General features: G+C 32.8%; 8 protein-coding genes across 8 annotated transcripts; 3 read left to right on the forward strand and 5 right to left on the reverse strand.

Annotated features, from left to right (window-relative positions):
* Positions 1 to 833: 833 nt before the first annotated feature.
* On the reverse strand, positions 834 to 1,208 carry cgd2_3280 (hypothetical protein; the record flags this gene model as incomplete). Its single annotated transcript, XM_626518.1, has 1 exon — positions 834 to 1,208. One exon carries the CDS (start codon positions 1,206 to 1,208, stop codon positions 834 to 836), a length of 375 nt encoding a protein of 124 aa, XP_626518.1.
* Positions 1,209 to 1,360: 152 nt separating this feature from the next.
* On the forward strand, positions 1,361 to 3,061 carry cgd2_3290 (hypothetical protein with a signal peptide plus thr stretch, possible mucin; the record flags this gene model as incomplete). The annotated part of the gene is made up of 1 exon (XM_626519.1): positions 1,361 to 3,061. One exon carries the CDS (start codon positions 1,361 to 1,363, stop codon positions 3,059 to 3,061), a length of 1,701 nt encoding a protein of 566 aa, XP_626519.1.
* Positions 3,062 to 4,250: 1,189 nt separating this feature from the next.
* Positions 4,251 to 5,963, reverse strand: cgd2_3300 (hypothetical protein; the record flags this gene model as incomplete). The annotated part of the gene is made up of 1 exon (XM_626520.1): positions 4,251 to 5,963. The coding sequence occupies one exon, from the start codon at positions 5,961 to 5,963 to the stop codon at positions 4,251 to 4,253; it is 1,713 nt and encodes a 570-aa protein (XP_626520.1).
* Positions 5,964 to 6,395: 432 nt separating this feature from the next.
* On the reverse strand, positions 6,396 to 8,867 carry cgd2_3310 (hypothetical protein; the record flags this gene model as incomplete). The annotated part of the gene is made up of 1 exon (XM_626521.1): positions 6,396 to 8,867. One exon carries the CDS (start codon positions 8,865 to 8,867, stop codon positions 6,396 to 6,398), a length of 2,472 nt encoding a protein of 823 aa, XP_626521.1.
* A 559-nt stretch (positions 8,868 to 9,426) lies between these two features.
* On the reverse strand, positions 9,427 to 11,886 carry cgd2_3320 (secreted papain like protease, signal peptide; the record flags this gene model as incomplete). Its single annotated transcript, XM_626522.1, has 1 exon — positions 9,427 to 11,886. A coding segment is annotated over one exon (2,460 nt), but the record flags the coding sequence as incomplete, so codon positions are not given.
* A 1,112-nt stretch (positions 11,887 to 12,998) lies between these two features.
* On the reverse strand, positions 12,999 to 15,782 carry cgd2_3330 (APG-1 like HSP70 domain containing protein, signal peptide plus likely ER retention motif; the record flags this gene model as incomplete). Its single annotated transcript, XM_626523.1, has 1 exon — positions 12,999 to 15,782. The coding sequence occupies one exon, from the start codon at positions 15,780 to 15,782 to the stop codon at positions 12,999 to 13,001; it is 2,784 nt and encodes a 927-aa protein (XP_626523.1).
* Positions 15,783 to 16,601: 819 nt separating this feature from the next.
* Positions 16,602 to 18,923, forward strand: cgd2_3340 (Ser/Thr protein kinase; the record flags this gene model as incomplete). Its single annotated transcript, XM_626524.1, has 1 exon — positions 16,602 to 18,923. One exon carries the CDS (start codon positions 16,602 to 16,604, stop codon positions 18,921 to 18,923), a length of 2,322 nt encoding a protein of 773 aa, XP_626524.1.
* A 1,141-nt stretch (positions 18,924 to 20,064) lies between these two features.
* On the forward strand, positions 20,065 to 20,931 carry cgd2_3350 (hypothetical protein; the record flags this gene model as incomplete). Its single annotated transcript, XM_626525.1, has 1 exon — positions 20,065 to 20,931. One exon carries the CDS (start codon positions 20,065 to 20,067, stop codon positions 20,929 to 20,931), a length of 867 nt encoding a protein of 288 aa, XP_626525.1.
* Positions 20,932 to 20,960: the final 29 nt, after the last annotated feature.

Here is a 20,960-nt window from a genome sequence, read left to right on the forward strand (position 1 = left end):
TTTGAGTTCAGTTCATTTTTTCAATATTTTCACTAATTTTTTCTCATTGTAATGGATTATTTAAATTTAATAAAAACTGGAATTATATCACTACATCATTTGTGGATTAATTAAGTTTTTATCCTTTCAAGTTTAGAAAGTTTGTAAAGTTTTATTATTTTTAGTTAGTCTTAAATCATTATGTGATAATTTATTCTGAATGATGCATAATTTAATAAGATAAAATAGAATGTAATGTAATTTTGTCACATAAACCGTATTTAGGTCGTTTTGTATTACTTTATCATTAAGTTTCTATGCCTTTATTTTATCTCTTACTAAATTATCTATTTCCTTTTTTTTTTATAATGGATGCTCAAGTACATGCAACTAATTGCATGCTTTTGGCGCCAGAATGACATTTTTTCTCCTTTATTTAGCTTCAATATTTTTGTAAACTAGAAAAGGCGAACTAAAAGAAATAACTTACACACACATACAAAGTGCTTTCTTATTTTTATAGAAAAAAAAAGGAATATTAGAAATAAGCTTTTTTTTATTGTATTATTGTTTAATATGGGCTCTACAAGGAAATATTTTCTAAAAAAACATGGTTTTATTCTATACCAAAATAAAATAATTGCTTTACTAATTGCGCAAAAATAAAATAAGTTTAATTAATCATTTCTTTGGTTTGTTAATTAATAATTTCTAACCATTATTCAAATATATTAATTATGTGGGCCCGCCTACGATAGAAATTGCCCGCCCAACGTCCATTCCGACGACAATGGTAGGCGGGAATTTCTGAGACAATTTTTATGAAAATATTAAAGTACCGATATAGAGGTTAATTATATAACTGGTAAGATTTTTCTTTTTTTTTTTAATTTAAAAGAATTAGAAAATGTATAAATAAAAACCGGGTAAATACAAGAAACATTATTTAAAGTAAATAATACAGCCAAGTATATTATTAAGGGGAAAAGACATAAAGTTAATGTACTTTTATTAAATAAGAAAATAATAGTCAAAACCCCGGGATATAATTGTGGAAAAAAAAAACTGAATATAAAAAAATACCAAGGAGGAATAAGCGAAGTAATTGACAAGAAATCATCATATTTGATATAAATCAAGTTGTTTAGATTTTTTTCAATAATACAGTTTAGTATCCACGCATATATATATATATATATAAATATATATAAATATATATGTACATACATTTATGCCAATAGAGAGCCTTACATAGTTATTAAAGAAAATTTTAATTTAACTATACAAATAGAATATTGTTTAAGTTACAAGAACAATATCTAATATATAAGAAATTTCATGTAACTATACAAATTAATTTGGGGATTTCTATGAGAAAAAAATGAATAATATGAAGTTTTTATTTTATTTTGGATTTTTGGTTTATGTTATTGGATCATCTGTGAATGCTAATGATTTAGCTCTTCCTCTTAAGAAGAATAAGGAATGCGAACATTGCATTATAAAGGGCGATCAAAGTGTTAAAACTCAGGTTAAAGGAGCCTATTTAGTGGTTGAGAAGGAAACCACTCTTTCTAAAACTCCAGATACACAAATTAAGCCATTTGATGAAGTTCCAAAACCACCAAAGGTTGGAACTGATGATGCCGAAGATGATAAAACCAATGTTAAGGAATTAAGTCCCACTGTTGGTGAAGTTCCAAATGTTGTTCCAGAGCCTAGATATATTCCAACTGTAAAGATATATGATTCTCAAATTGAGGATTTATCATTTCCAGAAGATGTTGATTCAGAAACACAATCAGAAGAGTCTGAAGATGATAATGAAGATGAGCTTATTTTGACACGTTTGCAACTTGGAGGCCAAGTTGAAGTGGTTTCAAAGAGAGACAGTGAAGGTAAGATTGAGATTCAGAATATTGGTAACCTTGATTTATCTTGTACTCGAATTGAAGAGGAAACTAAGCCAAAGAGTAAATCAAAACTTAGAGGTAATAAATCTTCAAATTCAATGGTTTCTGGTTCAGATTGCCCTCAAAGTACCCGTTTCCTGACATATGATCTCTTAATGTTACAGAATGTAGGAGAGGAGCCTACTGATGGTGATAGTGTTACTTCACAGCCATCTTTAGAGCATACAGAGTCTGAGCAGAATAGCGGTAACGGTCGTGTTATTAGAAAGTTAGCTAGTGGTTTGGAATGCGATAAATGTGAATTATGCACAGAAGATAAGAAATGCTTCTACCATAATGGTAAGAATACTGATAAATCTTCTGAGGCTTTAGAGTCAGACCTACCTTCATCTACTACTACTACTACTACTACTACTTCTTCTTCTACTACCACTACCACTACCACTACCACTACCACTACTACTACTACTACCACCACCGCAATCCCACCTTCAATGTCAGATGAGGAGAAGTCACCATTTGTAAGTGATGATATCTCCAACGATGAAGTCCCAGCTCAAGATGACTCAAATAAGACTCCATCTACTGAAACAAATAAAGATATAGATATGAATGTTTTATTAGACAATATGAATGCTTTAGTTAAGATCGTTAAGGAAGGGAAAGAAGAAAGTGCTAAGGCTCAGTTAGAACTTCGTAAAGATAGGGAACTATTGACCAAGGTTATTTTAGATCTTAGAGATTCCAAGGATTTGACACAATTATATATACAGCTTGCCAAACTTGAGATGGAAATTAACTTGGTTAAACAAAATATTGGACAATTGAAGAGAGATTTAGAAAAGGCCAAATCTTCTAGTAACTTTTTGACTCAATATGAGAATAAGAATAATACAGAATTAGAATTAATGAAAGAGAAAGCTATGAGTAGTAAATTATATTCTCCTAAACTTGCAAGAGCAATTTCCAGACTTGAAAAGAAAAAGATCAGTACTCATGCTATTCAAAAGGATGTCAGTAAGAGAATTGAAAGCTTATCACAAGCTATTTCTACTGAAGAATCTCGTATTTCTGAATTATTAGAGCAAAAGAAGAAAACTGAAAATATAATAAATAAGATTTCAAGTGAGGAGAGGTTATCATTCGATGAAGTTGATAATAAGCATTAATTAATGGTTCTCTAAGCTTAATTCTTGCTACTTTAACCCATAGATAATTCTATCATAAAGAAGAAAAGAATCCAACTTGAAAATACTCTCTTAATCTAATAACAATCTTCTTCTTATATTGAAAAAAAAGAGAAGATGTAATTTATTAACAGGATCTCCGAGACGTGGAATCATTAAAATACCCATTATTCATCCCCTTGTCTCCAATTTGGACATATATATGAGCTTCTGACTAATTTTATCATTATTATATTATGATGGTTACTATACTACTAACATACTAGAGCAAATTCCAGATAACAAAAGTGGAAATGATCCTATTTCCTTTTTTTTCTGTTGATTGTGGTAACTAATTAATAAAGGAGCAAGTATTTAGTTCATTTGATGATGTAATATGAGAGTTAGTAGTGTATTTATTCACTACATTGTTGTGCTACATCATTTTTATCCATACTGAAAAGGAATTAAAGAATGTGGAGAGGAACTAAAGCGAGAAGAGAGAGAAAAACTTGATAGAAATGGAGAATAATAGTAATAAATAGATTTAGAGGTCGTTATACATAATTGTCGTCGACAACTTACTTTTAAATTCTGCCGAGAATATTCATTATTTAGTCCATTTTAATTATTAACTTTAAAGACAATTTTTTTAATGTATTGTTTATATTAATATTGTATTTGAAAGATTAAAAAAAAGTTACTCTCCAAAATGCATGTTTGAGCGCCAATTTTTTTTCTTCTTAATCAATTTCCTACTCTGCTTATCTTTCAAATCGATAATAATTTATAAAAACTGACTATACTGGGAAATTGGTTGTAGATACATAATTCTGGAAAAGAAATACAATTATTGCCGATCATTTAAAAGAAAGTAAACAGTTATATTTGAATAAAAAAATCTAAAATAAAACCTAATAAAGCATTGTCAGTTCTGAAACGCTTACCGGTATGACAAATATTTGCATGCAAAATTGAAGGATACCCGCCCAAACATTTTATGCACGCCCACTAGTTGTATAATATAGGGATGGGTATGTTTTTGTTGGCGCGCGCGCCAATAGCTGCCACCTGTTAATTAAGATGTCTGAAGAGTGGAATGACTGGAGTAAAGTGATCAATTGGAATATAGTGCATAACTGACTTGTTATTTCTCTCATTTTTCCTTTCCATCTTTTTCTTTCTCTATCTTTCAATGTTTACTCGAATTTTCATGTTTAGACTTGCCATTGCCTCCTCTTCCTTTTTTTCCCCCTCCTCTAGTGGAATGTCCTCCTCCTCCTCTACTAGAATGTCCTCTACCAGAGCTTCCTCCTCTACCAGAATTTACTCCTCCCCCACCAGAATGTCCTCCCCTACCAGAATGTCCTCCCCTACCAGAATGTCCTCCCCTACCAGAATGCCCTCCCCTGCCAGAATGTCCTCCTCCCCTAGAAGAATGTTCGCCTCTCTCCATACCTCCTCCTGCTCTTCTTCCTTCTCCTTCTTGTATCACTATCCCTACTCCTTCTGAGTTTTCCCCAGTACTAAGAGCATCCTTAATTTCAAGTTTTGAGAATAAATGATCAAATAAAGTAATGTTTGAAGAATTATCATGACGAGATTTCAGGAATTCTCTAGCATCAGAGTCAATTTTCTCAGTTGATCTAAGAAGTTTTCCTCTAAGAGGAGCTCCAGGATCTCGATCATCATGTAGCTTATTCTTGTCATTCTTACTAGATGCAGATGTTTTTGATGTAGTTGTAGCCTTTTTTGATGATAAATTAAACTTTTCCAAAGAAATCAAATTCTGTTTTTTATATTTTTGAATCTCCTCAATAAATTCATTATAAGCTTTAACACTATTTTCCAAATTCTTGGAATCATTTTCAGATTCGACCGTATTAGTATTCCCAGTAGAAGATAAAGCCAAACAAGGAACAGATTTTAACTTGGATTGAATTTCTTTATTTTGTTGATAACTTTGTTGTGCATCTTTAACCTGTTCATTTAACTGCTTCCTTTCTGATTCCTTATTTGCAAATGGGATAAATTTCGGTGGTTTTTTTGTCAGATTTTTTGATCCAGAAAATCCTTTAGATCCTGATCCACTTAATATATTATTCAATTTCCAAGATTCCACCAAAGATTCCACATTCCCTCCCAAATATTTTACATTATTATTATTTAATAATAATATTGAATTCTGTACTTGTATTTTACTTAATCCTCCTTGTTGTAAATTCAACAATAACTTTGTACCTGGATATAATACCATATTGTCTTCATTATTCATACAATTCAATCTCTCATATTCTAAAGCGTTAATTATCACTGTATCATTCTTTTGGGTACTTGATTGTTCTGAAGTTGGTAATTTCATTTTTCCTGTTGTTAATGTAAAATATAACATTCTCTTTTTAAGCTTTATTTTACTTGAAAATCCTTTTCCTTTTTTTCCTTTTTCCTCATCTAACTCAACTTTCTCTTGTTTCTTATTCACAAAATTATCACTATGATTATTATCATACTCCATTAAATCATCCCAAATTTCATCTTTAAGATCACTATCCAAATCATCATTATCATTATCAAAATCTCCAATTGAAGACCTTTTTGGTCTTATACAATCATATGATTTTACTACCATTACTAGTAAATTATTCAAATCTGTAACTATTTTTCCATCTCTAAATTTAATTGATTCTCCTATAAAATACTCCCTTAAATCACAATCCAATACAAACTTATCCAGATCTTTTTTCCATTCATCCTTAATCATACCGCTCTTATTACTAACAACATTCTTTTTAATCTTCCCTCCTTTTTTCTCTAATTCATCCAATATATCTTGTTTCTTCTCTTCTATTATTGATAATATCCCATACTTTTCTCTCAAATATTCTTCCACTTTAATTATATTCATTTTATTATCTCCACTCCTAAATATATACTAATTCACTTTTTTATATTTAAGTTTTTAAAAGAACCTAAATCAAATCAACTCTTTCAAAATTATCAATTTCAATATTAATATGACCAATTTTATATTTTTAACTGATAAAAAAAAATTTTAAAATAAAAAAAAAAATCGACACAAATTTACATTTTATTTTCGTGATCCAAAAACGCCGGTATAGAGAAAAAAAAATAAGGTACCGGCGTGAGGGGGGAGGAGCAATATCACGGGTAGGGAGGATTAATTAAAAAAAAAAAAAAAAGGGAATTTTTAAAACTTAAAAATTAAATTAGCGATAACTTAGAAGAAATTTAATATCAGAAAGGAAGAAATAGTATTAAAAAAGAAAAGGAAAAGGTAGAAAATTTAGATAGCTCCAATCTTTTATTAGCTTTGTTGTCAAAAGTAATTAGCAATCCAAGGTTGATCCCTTTGCATAGACTTTATCTCACTATATAAATATTCTGAAACTCTTTGGTGGTTGGAAATAACACTATCTCCTGTCCCACTGAAAGATCTTTGAACTCTATTAGTCATAATTCTTGATACCCCAATTTTGATATTACTGTCGTAAGTGTTTTCAATATTAGCAGTTATTGGAGATATTTCACCCAGCCTAAGTAAATTTGGGCTGCTCATCCTACCAACCCTTGTAATTGTCCTCCTTATAATTCTGTCATCAATCCAAGTCTCCCTCTTATGTTTAACAATATTTGACAGAAACAATGATGATTTCAGATATCCCAAGACAAAATACTTTCTTGTACAGGTGATATTATCCAAAGTAAATTTATTTGGCCTTGAATAATTAACTTTTTCTGTGCATCCTAAAGTTGGCTTCTTTTCCCTCCCAAAATGGTCGAAACAATTCTTAAAAATCTGAAAAGCTTTTTCCTCCAATACAGTATTACTTATTCTACCTTGAAATATGATAGCATCCAATAGACCCCAAACTATAGAAGATCCTCTAATTTGGTTTTTACTATCCTGGTCATTCTGCCCTCCTCTATTTGTTGTCTCTTCTATTAAGCTTCTTAAAAATTCAATATCTTCAAAATTTATTAAAGTTTCAATGTAATCTAAGATTTCAATAATCAAAGATACTAAATAACCTCTATAAGTACTTGAATTTGAAATTCTTCCAACTTCTGAAGATTCTTCTTTTTTTATAGAAAGCTCAATCGCAATTCCCCAAACACAACCTTGCATAATCTTAATAATCTCAAAATTTATCATTTTTAATCTTGAACTAATAATATTCGGTACCTGTTTATTGTCCATTCCTCTACATATTTTAATTGGACTCATTAATATCCCTTTTCTTGATTCTGAATTCAATACTTGATTACCTAAGTTCAAAATTCGAGCCCCCAAATCATTCATCCATTTTGTAGGTTTTACTCCAAATAGACCCTTCTTTTCCTTTTCATCTTTCTTCTTATTACTATTCTCTTCTTCTAATCTCTTTTCAGCATGTTCTTTTCCTCTTTCCAACTTTACTAGAGTATTTATCACAAGCATTAATCCAGAAGCCAATCCAGAATAAAGATACAAATTTTGTTGATTTAATGATGAAATATTTGTAAATATTGAGCCTAAATTCTGAACAGATCTTGATAAACTTAATAGTAATTCATATATTAAATCATCTGATAATGAAATCTTATCCCCTCGGTATCTATTATTATTCCAAATATTTAATTTATTATTAATTTTCTCTCTCTCTCTAAAGTATTTCATTATTCTTGATAACTTTGTATCCATTGATAAAGGTGTGAATTCTGAATTAATTTTTTCAAAATTGAAATGATCAAATACTTGGGTTAGATCTAAAAACCCTTCAAAAAGATCCACCAAAAACTCACATGTTGACTTTATCAGCTGTGGTCTATCCCTATTCTTTCTTCTACTAAGTAAATTTCTCTCATCTCCCAATTCATTATCCAACCTAAAATTTTGGCATAATCTTCTTAATATATCATCCAATTTAATTTCGGTACCCCTAATAAATAGTTCATGATCTTGATCTTGATCTTGACCTTGACAAAACAATATTCCAATTATCAACTTTAACAAATGAAATATTGAAGGATGATTCAGTAAGCTTATTAAATTTAATAAAAACCTCCCATTTTTTGTTGATAATATGTACTTCCAGGTCCATTCCAAATCATAAATCATCATATAGTAAACTAATTTAGAAAAGTTGGAAATTCCCACTATATTAGACTCTAATCCAAGTTCCTCCTCATATTCACCATTTTCATCCAGTATGAATTCTATTAATACAGATATTGGCATTGCATATATCCTATCAAGACGGTTCTCCTTTACTAAAATATTATCTTCCAGATTAAGACCTTGATCTGATTTTGAATATGTATTATTATTTCTTTGAATATCTGGTCCTAGTATCGAGTTTGTTTCAATATTTAAATTTGGCTTTAAGCTGAAATTGGATTCAAATCTTGAACTCGTTTCTGAATCTGTAACTAATCCAGAGTCTGAGTCTAACTCAGAATCTGATTCTGAATTTAAACCTAAATCTGAATCTGATTCAAGATCAAAATCCAATTCAGAATCTTTTACTGAATCTGAATTAGTATTTACATTAAAGTCTATCCCAAAAGTATATCCGCTTATTAATACATCCAAAAACACATTTGTACAGAGCAGCTCTGTTGCTAATCTACTGTATTTAAATATCTCTTCTGATGGATATAATGAGATTTCTAATAATCCCATAATATTATCATGATCCATAGCTATCTCCATCAATTCATCATTGCTCATCCCATCCAAATAGTCCAAAAATTTAAATTTAAAACCTTCAGAACATTCTCCTCCATCAATAAACTTCTCGTCATTCATCTTCAATATTATAAATTATCTCTTTTCTAAAATGATTAGCAATTTCCAATACTAACTCTTCAATTACTCCCCAATCTGGATGCTTCTGAGAAACTCTTTAGCTTTAAACTCTAAATCTTAATTTTAACTTATTCAAAATATTTCACTTTTTTCCCATTTTTCTAAATTTTCTCTTTAATCAGAAAATTTTAATCGGTACCTTTAAAAAAAATTTTTAGCTAACTCTATACCGGTGTATAGGTACCCAATTAATTTTTTTTTTTGATAAAAAAATTTTTTTTTGAAGAAAAAAATACAAATTCTATGCTAATTCAACTAAAAAATACTTACATGAAAAAACATTAAACTAAAATCATTTTCCTAATTCTTTTTTGTTTTCCAAGCATTATTTCATTAGATATTTTTAATTACCCTCCTCTATAAAATTATCATAAAATTCTCCACTTAATATTATTATATAATAACCACTCTATAACTTAATTCCAATTGAATTAAAGCCAAGACAATGTTTTTTCTACTTATATCCCATATTCCTACCCTTTTGTACTCATAATTTACCTCATAAATATTGAAATACTGACTCATCATGTACCTTCTGCAAATCAGCCGCCTTGTACTTTCTATCACTGTCATATATTTTAACAGATGCTCTAACTGCTGCATGTTCAATTGATAACTCATTTACTCCTCTAATTATCCTACAGAACCCTTTCTCGCCCCAACGTTTACCCCAACTATTTTGAACAATCCAATAAGGTATTCTTTCATTACCATAAGTTTCCCATCCCCATCCTGTTATTACCATTGCATGGTCAACTTTATGCCAAGGAATACTTGACCAAGGATATTGTCGTGTAATAGGGTCATAAAAACCTTTAAATACTCCTGAATTATATAATGAAAATTCTAATGTTGGCTCCAAACTAACTGCAACAGGCCCTTCATTCCATAATGACTCCATAATATCACGAGCAGTAGTTTTTCCATAAACGTTATTGACATAGCTGTACTCCTTTACCTTAATGATCTTTGAACATGACTTTGGAATGTTTTTTGTAATAGGAATATCTTTCCTACATTGAGTATTTGCTGCGCCCATATGTCCGCCTAAGTCCCAACATAATTGTTGAATAACATTAAACTTTTTAGGAATATTATATTTTGCACCACTGAGATGCCCCAATTCTTCATTATCTGATGAATTCTCATCATCAGAATCGCCATAATAATCGTGAACATTTGAAATATGCTCCGCACTATCACTTCCTTCTAAGTGTTCTTCCATATCTTTATAATCATCTTGGTACTTTTGATCATGTTTTTGGCCTTGCTCTTGATCATGCTCCCGTTCATGCTCCTGTTCATGCTCCTGTTCATGCTCCTGTTCATGCTCCTGTTCATGCTCTTGATCATGCTCTTGATCATGCTCTTGATCATACTCTTGATTATCTCCCTCTTGTTGCTTAATTTCCTTAATTTTAGACTTTTTACTTTCAAACTTCTTTCCCTTTTTTGTTTGCAGAAAACTATGGCCATCATCTGCGATTCCAACTTCGTCTGGCGTGTAAACAGGAGTTGGATATATTTCCTTGAGACCAAGATTTTTAGCATAATCATCTACACAATCCTGCGTTCTAACGCCAACTTCCTGAGCAAATTTAAAAGCAAGAGTAATTAATCCACCTCCGCATCCTTGATTATAAACATTACATTCAGACATCTGTATTGATGATGCATAGATTTTTCTAAGTATATCAGGCTCATTTGAATATTTAATCCACAAACGAGACGTAATTATTGTAGCTGCTGTTACTGCAAAACAATCTCCGCAATCTCCTTGATTAAAAACTTCAGGAATTAATCGTACCTTCTTTCCTAATCTTCCATAAACATGCTGAGGATTTGCCCAATCAAATGACCTAATTCTCATCCAAATTGGTTCATCAGTGTTATTTTTAGAACCAGAAATCTGCTCTTCTTCCCTAACACTTGATATTTCTGTAATATACTCATCATTCGACTTTTTTCTTTGAACAAAATGTGGAGAAATTTTCAATGCTTTTCTTACTTTTGGTAATGTATCCAAATTCTGAATATCTCCTATCTCAAATTTATTACTTCTACTCCATAATTTATTCTTACTTTCAAATTCTGAATATTTTGCTGATACTTCATTTAAATACTCAGCAATTGTTGGATTTTGTGCGTTAACTGGATGATCTGGAGGTAATCCCAAAGGTGATGATCTCCATCTTGGAAGCTTCAAAGTCCATTCTGTTCTATCTGTCATCTTACCATCCCCATCAAATATCCTCATTCCATACCAACAGCCTCTTCTAAGCTTTAAATCTTCACTCATAACCAGCCAAGGATAATTATTGTACTTACTTCTTTCTTCAAGTGATAATATCTTATTCTCTTCTTTATTATCTTGATTAGAAATTACACTTTCAGGATATGAATCCCACCATCCTAGAAGAGTTGTGTGGCAATAGCAATATGATGCATTAATATCTTCATGTTCATTAATATACTTGAAGAACGCTGTATATCTATATGATTTTGTCCAGAATGTGAAAGCTTGATCTAATATTACTGTCCAGTTACCCGTTGTACCAACTTTTTCAAAATCATTAAACTTTCCTGTATCAACGCCATCCAAATTCTGGGTTGAAATAACCTTCAATTCACTACCTTCAAATTTTACATCAAATGTAAATGAAAGTTTAAAATTATTGTTCATCAATCCTCTCTCTGTTGGTGTTAACATACTATGCGCAAAATCCCTATCTGGAGATGGAAATCCACAAGTTGGATCTTCAAATTTTTGATCTGAAGGACATGGCTTATAAGTTCCCACATGAATTCTCCATGTGCCAACCACATCGCCATGAATACAATTTGGTGGTAAATCACTTGATATTTCTCTAATTAGTATTGAAAAAAACCAACAAAATAAAGCCCATTTCCTTCGCAAACTAATATGAAATCTTGATTTAAATCCTCCCATTAAGAATGTTTAGCTTCTCTTAAATCTTGAGTTTATTTCTATTATAATCAAAAGTTTCTTGCCTTGATGGCTTGATTAAATAAAGTTCCTTATTTAAGTTTATTTGCTTTGTATTTTGCTAAAATTTAAGTCGCAAAACTGAATTATAGGAATCCTCTAATAAAAGTGAGCTCCAAATCCTGCTCTATAACGTTTTTCTTTTGAACTATTACTGTTTTGACTCTTCTACTTCTTAGTATTTCTTTTTCATTACCATTATCTCAATTATATATTATTTAAATATTTTTGCGGCAGATGTTTCAATATTAATGTAAATTTTTTTTTCTTTATATGAATTTAAATATTTATAATAATTTTACCAAACATTCCAAGATAATCCAAAAATATCTCAATTTTTTAAAACTTTCAAACCAATCTCTTTTTTTACTCACTTAAAATCTGATAATTATATAAATAAAGTTTCTCTTTAAATAATTCTTTTCCCACTTCACTTGTGTGTCCACTCACTATTTCTCAATCTAACCAATTATTACTTATTTTCTTCTCAAAATACTTCCTATTATTTTCCTCCTTACTTTGCATTCTTCTATTTTATTCGATTTCCCTCAGGAAAATATTCATTAAAATTCAACGGTTATTCCTATTAATATTACTCTAATCCAGATTTTATACTTTAAAAAAACTTATGTGGATAACTTTTATTTAAAAAAAAAACACCTAATATGACTATTGCATGCAATAAAAATTTGACAATTATGTGGTTTGCAACGCCGGTATATAATTTGCGCATGTGTTGCATGCAAACCAGAAAATATTAGAGGGGAAAAAGTATTGGAATAGTCAAAAGTGAATATTGAAGAGAAAGAGTAAACAGCAGCGAAGAGAGACTTTTTAAATATTCTAATTTTTTTTAAATCAAAAGAACTAAACTTCTCTATATATTCAACTGTCCTCCTTATTCTAATAGTTTAGATCCTAGAATGTCTTTCCTATCGTGATTATCTCATTAAGCTTTATAATTTTGGGAAACTCGTGCTATTAATAAAAACAATTCCAAGAAATCTAAGCAACAGTCATCTTATAAGCCAGTTGCATTAGCTCAGACTTTTGAACTACTCTCCTCAAAGCTCAGACTGATCTCTGTTTTGCTCAGAGCTTGGAACACTGGAACTGTTTGAAGAGGCTTCTGAGGATTCAGAGCTCATACTGGAGTTATTATCCATAGGAGGAATGAATTCGGAATCTATTGTGTCGTTATTTGATGGAGTTGTGAAATTGAACTGACTGGAAGTAGAGTTACTGCTAGATTGGGTTTCGTTGTCTTGCTTTTTTGGCTTTGACTTAATCTTAGGTCTAGGCTTAGGAATATTTCTAACTCTCTGAACATTAGAAACCACTTTATCTAACTTTTTGAGAGTCTCAAATCTAAGCAAAACTGGAGAGTCTGTTGGCTTTAATTCTGATTGCTTTGATTTAGTGTCATTATACCAAGCTTGGAACTCATCCAACATACTCTTCACCTCAGCAAAGGTCGAATTCTGGACCCATGTATGAGTAAATTGTATTGCTTCAAATGTCTGAATTGTGTAGTTTAACTTCTTGTCAACATTTGTAATAAGCTCACTTCTGTACTTAAACTCTTCCGCCTTAAGATGAACTATGTCTGTTTTGTTTGAAACCTTCTTAATCTTCTCTTCTACAAGCTCCAAAGTTATTTCATCTCCAATCTCATATAGCCAATCCTCAGTTTCTGAGAGAAGCTTTGTGATTTCTTCCCTTTCTTCCTCCAAAGTTACCTTCTGATAAATATCATCATACAACTTGTTTCTATTATCATAAATAAGTGCTTCCAATGAGTTCTTTGAGTACATTAATTGCCTGTGTTTAGCATCTAACTTGTTTAACTCATTAATATGGTGGCTAATTGATTGCTTAATCTCCTTCGTGAGAGGAAGAGGGCAGTCAAGAGGCTCCTCCAAAAACTTAAGCATGAATGGCTGAGATCTTGTTATTACTTTCTCCTCATAAATTGTTTTAGTAGAGCTTTTCTTATCACCATTTGAAACAGAACCATTCTGCGTTGAATTTCCTGTACTATTTGAGCTGGAAGCTGAATTCCCCTCTTCAACCTTTGTAGAGTTCACTGGTACTGTCACTGGAACTCTAATTGTCTGATTTACCATCTTCCATCCATAAGCACTCTCAAGACTCAAAATTCCATAAGTGTCTACTTTAATTTGAAGAGTAACATTCAATATAGAGTCCTCAAGAGCACCTCCCTCCTGAGCTTTAGAAATAAATTCTGGAATTCCTGAAATGTTGAATCTAGAAATTGGTCTTCCGTTCTCGGATAAAGTTGCAATAAAGTCTTTACTTGACTTAAGCTCAATATGATGTGTTCCATGGTAATGTGATGTACTATTAATTACTGGAATCTCCTGATCATCAAACCTTAAAGAATAATTATTGGATGAATATTCATTGTAGAATATGTTTCTAGTTCTAAAAGTGGCTGACTGGTTTGCTGCAACGAAAGCCGCACCAAAGGCCATTGCCTCATCCCCATTCAATCTCTGGCTAACATTCTTCCCAAATGATCCAAAGTATTGATCCAGCAAGGCTCTCACACCAGGAACTCTAATACCACCACCCAAAATCTCCACATCAGTAATTTCCTTCATAGTCTTGTTTGCAACTCTTAAACTCTCATTTATTGGTTCCAAGGCCTTAGACAATATCTTCTCCTGAATTGATCGATCAAACTCCTCTCTGGAAATCGACTGAGAAATATCTACATCTTTATAAAGCGATTCTACGAAGAAATCTGCCTGCTTCAAAGTTGAAAGCAACAACTTAGTCCTCACACTCTGTTTCGCAATCTTTTGTAACACTCTTGAGTTATCCAATGGAACTCCCGCCAGCGGGCTTTTTTCTGGAGCTGCTCTGATCCTTTCGATGACTAAGTCAGCAATTGCCTGGTCTGCAAGGTACCCACCTGAGTTATAGTTTGTAGAACAACCTAATACATTTATTTTATGAGTTTGAATTGTTCTTCCCATATGTGTGGCGTTTACTGGTTGGAAGTCCACGATACATGAAGAGGTATGTTTGGCTCCCATGTCATAGTAGAGAAAAGTTGAATTTTCGTTATTTCTCAAATCAGTTGATTGGTGTACTGCAGCTGCTCCAAGAGAGTTCACCAATCCAAATAGATTCAATCCTGCGATTTCCGCTGAATCTACTAAGCTCTTTCTTTGTCTTTGGGTGAAAGTCGGAGGAATAGCTATAACAGCTCCGACTGTCTCACTCCCAAAAACCGGTCCAGGGTTCAAGTTCAATGAAGATCCACCCTTCTTGTTTTGATTATCCTTCATGGAAGAACCTTCAACCATACGTCTTAAGAAGTCCAAATAATGCCCATTAAGCTCCTCTGGAATCATTCCATGTCCATCAATTCTAACAAAAGTTCCATTTTGGATCTTGTTATGTTCTATAACATATGGAAAGAGATCTTTACGGAGCCCATTAGGTAGAGTGGTTTCACTTTTAAGTTCTCCTGTAGTTTTAGTTACATCAATATCATTTCCACACATCCCCAGAAAGCTTGGAATGTGTAACAAAGTACGGATTGGATTTCTAACCATACTTCCAAGGGCATCCTCACCAAATAGACGCACTATAGAAGGAGATGAAGTGCTGAATGATACAGCTGTCGCTGTCTTTCGTTGGCTATGAGAATTCAAAACTATCTCAATTCCTCTTCCTGGACGAATTGATGCTACTTTTGAATTATCATTTCCAATATCAATTCCAATCAATGAACTTCTAGCTAAGTTTATCAAAAATGAGGTTGAAACTAACCAAAGTAAAAAAGAACTTAAAATTTGTATTGATATAGGTTTCATATTCTAATATATATACTTGACTTTTTCTGTATATAAGAATCGAATTGCTTTATTTCTGTTTTATTGCGTTACCAGGCCTTTATTCCTTCTGTACAGGCTCTCTGAATTCGAAATAAAAGCTTAAAATGTAATTCCAGACTTTGTGAGAACTAAATTTAAACTCCCTGTTTACCAAGTAATCAATTATAGAAAATCTTTCTCAGGAAATCTACTTTTCTATCTCTCCTAAACTTAGGAAACTGAGAATAAGGGAATTTCCAAACTCCTCTACTTTCTCCAAAATATGTCTTAAAGTTAAGTTTTAACCTTAATTTTGGCTTTATAGTGTACCGGGTAGGTTTTGGCTCCCCTCCATATTTTAAAGTGGCCCCCCTCGCGGAAATTCCTAAGGCCATAAAGGATACGACACGTATACACCGGCATATGCAAAAAAAGATTAAAAGCAAGCAAAAGGCTGAAAACTTGAGTTTCCCCCCGTATTTTAAGGAACAAACAAGGGGGAATTTGTACTAATTTCTAACTAAACGATTACTGAAGTAAGAATCTCATCAAAAATTCACGAGAAAACTATATTCCAATCATTAAAGAGTTTAATTAAAGAAAATATAATTGAGCTGGATCTACCTTTTTCCACTTGCAACGAATATCAATCGCGAATTGAGGAGTCTCCTTTATATATAGTGAGACTTTAAAGGCAGAATTATTATGGAATTCATGTGGAAAAGAAGCTGAGTTATACTAATTTAAGCCCATATTATAGTATATATATGATATATTTACATAATATATATCATATATATATGGAAAGGTGGTCAATCTATGAAAGAAAAGACACCAGGAGAAGCAAAGCGAGGTGATATTGAAACCAAATCACACTCGGGATTGGTTTCCTCGTTCCATGCAGATGCTCCCACTTTCCAGCCACGAAGTGGCTTCGTGGTAGGGATGGGATCTGGAGCAGGAACAGGAACAGGAACAGGAACAGGAACAGGAACAGGAACAGGAGCAGGAGCAGGAACAAGTGGAGCTTCAGGCTCAGGAGGGGAGATGGGATCTGGATTAACAGCTTCAGCACAACCTTTTATCCCATCGGCAATTAGACACAATACAAGCAATACAATTGATCATGAGCATGGAGGTTTCCAGATCTCCTCTGCTAGCTATTCTAGCTCTCAGCTTGGAGCTCAGCCAGCTAGTGGCTCAAAGCATAACCTAGTTTTTAGTGGTTCGGGAAGTATTATAGGAGGTGCTAATCAGGATTCAGGAGGGTTTGGAGGGATAGATCTTCTTGGTAATACTTCCGTCTCTGACGGAGCTATAGGTGTCATTAGTGGTCTCCCCGGATCAGAGTATGAGGGATTATTGCTTGGAGGAACGACGTCTGGACAAAAGTCCAGCTCAAGCTTGCAAGAGGAATCACAAACCTCTTTGGGGGGAGGAGGCATTCATGGTATTCAATACGGCTCTGGAGCAAGTTCTGGTTCGGGCAACTCAGGAGTTGGTAGTTTCCAGAGCCATGGTATGAATGGAATCGATTCCTCAAATTACTATGGTGACTCAGGTAGCCACACGGTGGGACAGAATCAATCCGTAGGAGCCGGATCTGGACCAGGAGCTGTATCTGGAGGAATAGGATTGGGTCTGGGAGTAGGGGTTGGTGGGTCAGGCCCCTCTGCAGGGATTACCCAGCACCACCATCCACACCCTAATGTATTGGATCTTTCGGAATACTGTAGAAGGGTTAGAGGTTGGAATCTGCCATTCTTGAGAACAATCCCACAGATGAATGCTATAACTCAAATAAGACATGAGCTGCAGCTTCAAAACATTTCCCTTTTATTAACACAAAACGATATTATCTCAGCCAATCAAGGTCATGGCAATAACTCTGGAGAAGGAAGTGGAAATGGAGGTGGAGGAGCTGGGAATAGTTCTGGAGGAATTGGACAGCATTATGTACCTCCTATTGTACAAAGGGTCTTCTATGGTCTTTGTTTGCTCGATGATTCAAATGTGGCTTCGACAACTAGATTTTGTGGTTATCAGACCTACGCCTACAAGGCAATTAATGTTGAAGACTACTCTGCCTACTGTTTGAGAAGAATAGACGGCTTTCCTCTATCAGAGTTTGAAGCTGTAAGACCTCTTTTAGAGAGATGGCAGAAGCTTGCACAGCATCCATGTATTGTATCATACAGACAGAGCTTTGCATCTTTGGATTTTTCACAGGGTTCATTAATAGCAGTATATGATTATATCCCAAATGCTAGTACAATGGAATCAGTTCATTTCAAAGAACCAATCGGAGAGCCTTTATTGTGGAATTACATTATTCAGATTGTTCTTGCTTTGGTTCATATCCATAGTTCTCAGCTAGCAGCAAGAGTGATTGATCCAACAAAACTGTTAATTTCATATAGAGGCAGGTTACGTTTGAATTGCGTAGGAATTTTGGACCTAACAAGGGTAGATGAATCTAAAACGATCTTGGACTACCAGAAACAAGATCTGGTTGCTCTTGGGTACATAATCCTTGCTTTATGTTGTGGATCACTGACAATTATTAATGATTTAAATCATGCAGTTGAACAAATTTTCCTGAAATCATCCTTATACTCGAACGATCTAAAAAAGTTAGTACTTATTCTTCTCTCAAAGCCTGCTTTGAACAAGAATAACTTGGATGTTTTCATCCTTGCCAATATGCTAGCAGCAAGAATGATCCCTCAAATTGAGCACAGTCTGAAACTTACTGATGCTCTAGAGAACGAATTTAGGAAAGAAATTGACAATGGAAGACTCTTTAGACTTCTCACTAAAATTAACACAATTGCGGACAGAACACAACTTAATGCTATTCACAAGTGGAACGAGACTGGGGACAGATATATTTGCAAACTTTTTAGAGAGTACTTATTCCAGCAAACAGATAGCCAAGGAAGACCCGTAATTGATATGGGGCACATTCTTGACTCTCTTGCCAAAGTCGACGTCGGTACTAGTGAAACCATCACTCTCATGTCTAGCGATGGGTCCTCCATCCTGCTTGTCTCCTTTGCTGATATAAAGCATTCAATTGAAAAGTCATTCTGCGAAATCATCGCAGCTACCACCACAAGTTCTAACTTCCACGACTTATAAAACTGTCCATACCTACTTAATCTAGACTTATATAGGAAATTAAGAGAAAGGAAGCATCTTTTCTTGCTAATTAGTAGTTATATAAATTTAGTTTTGCATGTTTTGCCCGCTCATTTTTTATATTTTTTTTCTAAGAATTGGCCAAGCTATCCTCTCCCAGAACCTTTAGATTTGAACAATTACGCAGGAATATTCCGGGTTTATTTATACTTTAATGATAATTTAATTAAATTATTTAAAAAGAAATTAAAAAAAGAAAGTTCTAGCCCAATGTAATTTAATTTCAAAAAAAATCAATTCCAAATGCAATCCCCGACTATTTCATGTTCAATCTCCCGCCAAAACCAGAAATCATAATTTTAACCTCTAAGTTTAAAAATTAATTTGATCAGTGGGTTCCCGCTCACTTTCCCGCCTTAATTGCATGTCTAAATACGTATAGAAGGAATCTTGGAAATAATTAAATAGGGGAGAGTTGAATCTAAATCTAATTAAATAGATGATCGTACTGTGTGTAAAAGTGTGTAAAGAGATTCTAATATAATAAAAAAATACGTGATGAAATAACGGAGTACGTATAATTAAGGAAAAAAATAAATAGGTTTGTTAATGCATATATATAATATAATTGGAGTAGGGTATAATTCGATAGAAGAAAAGGAGTAATAATTGTATGTATATGTATACTGTATATAAATAAATAAATATATTATAAATATATATACAAATATATATTGTATATATATATTAAAGAAAAAAGGGACGGAAGAGCTGAGGAATGGAGAGATCCGGTTAATAATAAAGTTTGGTATTTGAATAACTAACGTAAATAATTTTGGAGATTAATATTTAGATATATTTATATGCAAAAAATATAAATATATTAAAAATACGTGTATAAAAGAGGATAGAAGAGAAAATTTAGAGCCAATTTTTTCTTTTCTCTCCCCCTCTCTTCAAAGCATTACCAAATTGTAAAGTCGTAATTGAGACTGGGGAAACCAGGTAGAAGTGTAGAGTGGTTCTTTTTGTTTTTTTTTAACCACTCGAGAGAAGGTGAAATAAACTATTACTGACTACTATTATTATCATTATTAGAATAGTGAATATACATATACATTATAATATTATATTTTGAATTATGGGAAATCAATTAGTGAAATTGCGAGCAGATAGAGCACAAGATGCTCAAGATGTTAGAGAATGGGCGTTTGCAACTTTCCCAGGATTAGAAACCAATTTAGAAGCTATCTTTGCTTATCACTGCACTGATGGAGTTGGATTATTAGACTACGAGACAATTGAAAAAATTTCAAGACATTTGATTATGAATTTTGGTTATACTGATTTACTCTTGAGATTTACAACCCCAAACGGTACACTAGACAACAGACATGTAAGTAATGGATTAGCTATATTAGATGTTGATATTAGAAAGCCAATAACTTTGGATACTTTTAAGAACTTTGTTGTATGTTGGTTAGATAGGTTAATCGAGGCTCAAGATAAAGATGTGGAAAATTTGAATTCAGCTTTAAATAATGAGCAAGAGAAACAAAAGGCTAGAATTCTTCATGCAGTAGCCCAATGGAGAGAGAGATTTAAGACTATTGATGATTTCCATGTATTCTGTGACGATGTTAGAGATGCTAAGAAAGTCGAACTTGATGAAGTTGTTGCCGATGTTTACGATATGCAGGAAAGACTCAACGAGCAGCAACTTAGACTCTTACAAAGACAAAAAGAAGTTGAGGAAGTTTATGCCAATGTACAAGCAGAAGAGGCTGCTATACAAGAAGCTCTTTCTAATGCTCCAACTGCTACTCAAATCATTTCCGAGGAAATCGCCAAAACCTTCAAGAATAATATTCAAGGAGATGTTACTCAAATTGCATATTCATCCGAACTTACTCCATTTGGAGCCCCAGTTTCTGCTGGTGCCTCTACTTCTTTCAAGAGAAATATTCCAAAGGCAAGAAAATCTACAAAAGTTTTAGGAATGTGCTAGTTGTTTAAATTTCTATCATAGCCAACATT

The sequence above is a fragment of the Cryptosporidium parvum genome, chromosome 2, assembly GCF_000165345.1.
Source record: "Cryptosporidium parvum Iowa II chromosome 2, whole genome shotgun sequence".
In the NCBI taxonomy this organism is placed as follows: Eukaryota; Apicomplexa; class Conoidasida; order Eucoccidiorida; family Cryptosporidiidae; genus Cryptosporidium; species Cryptosporidium parvum.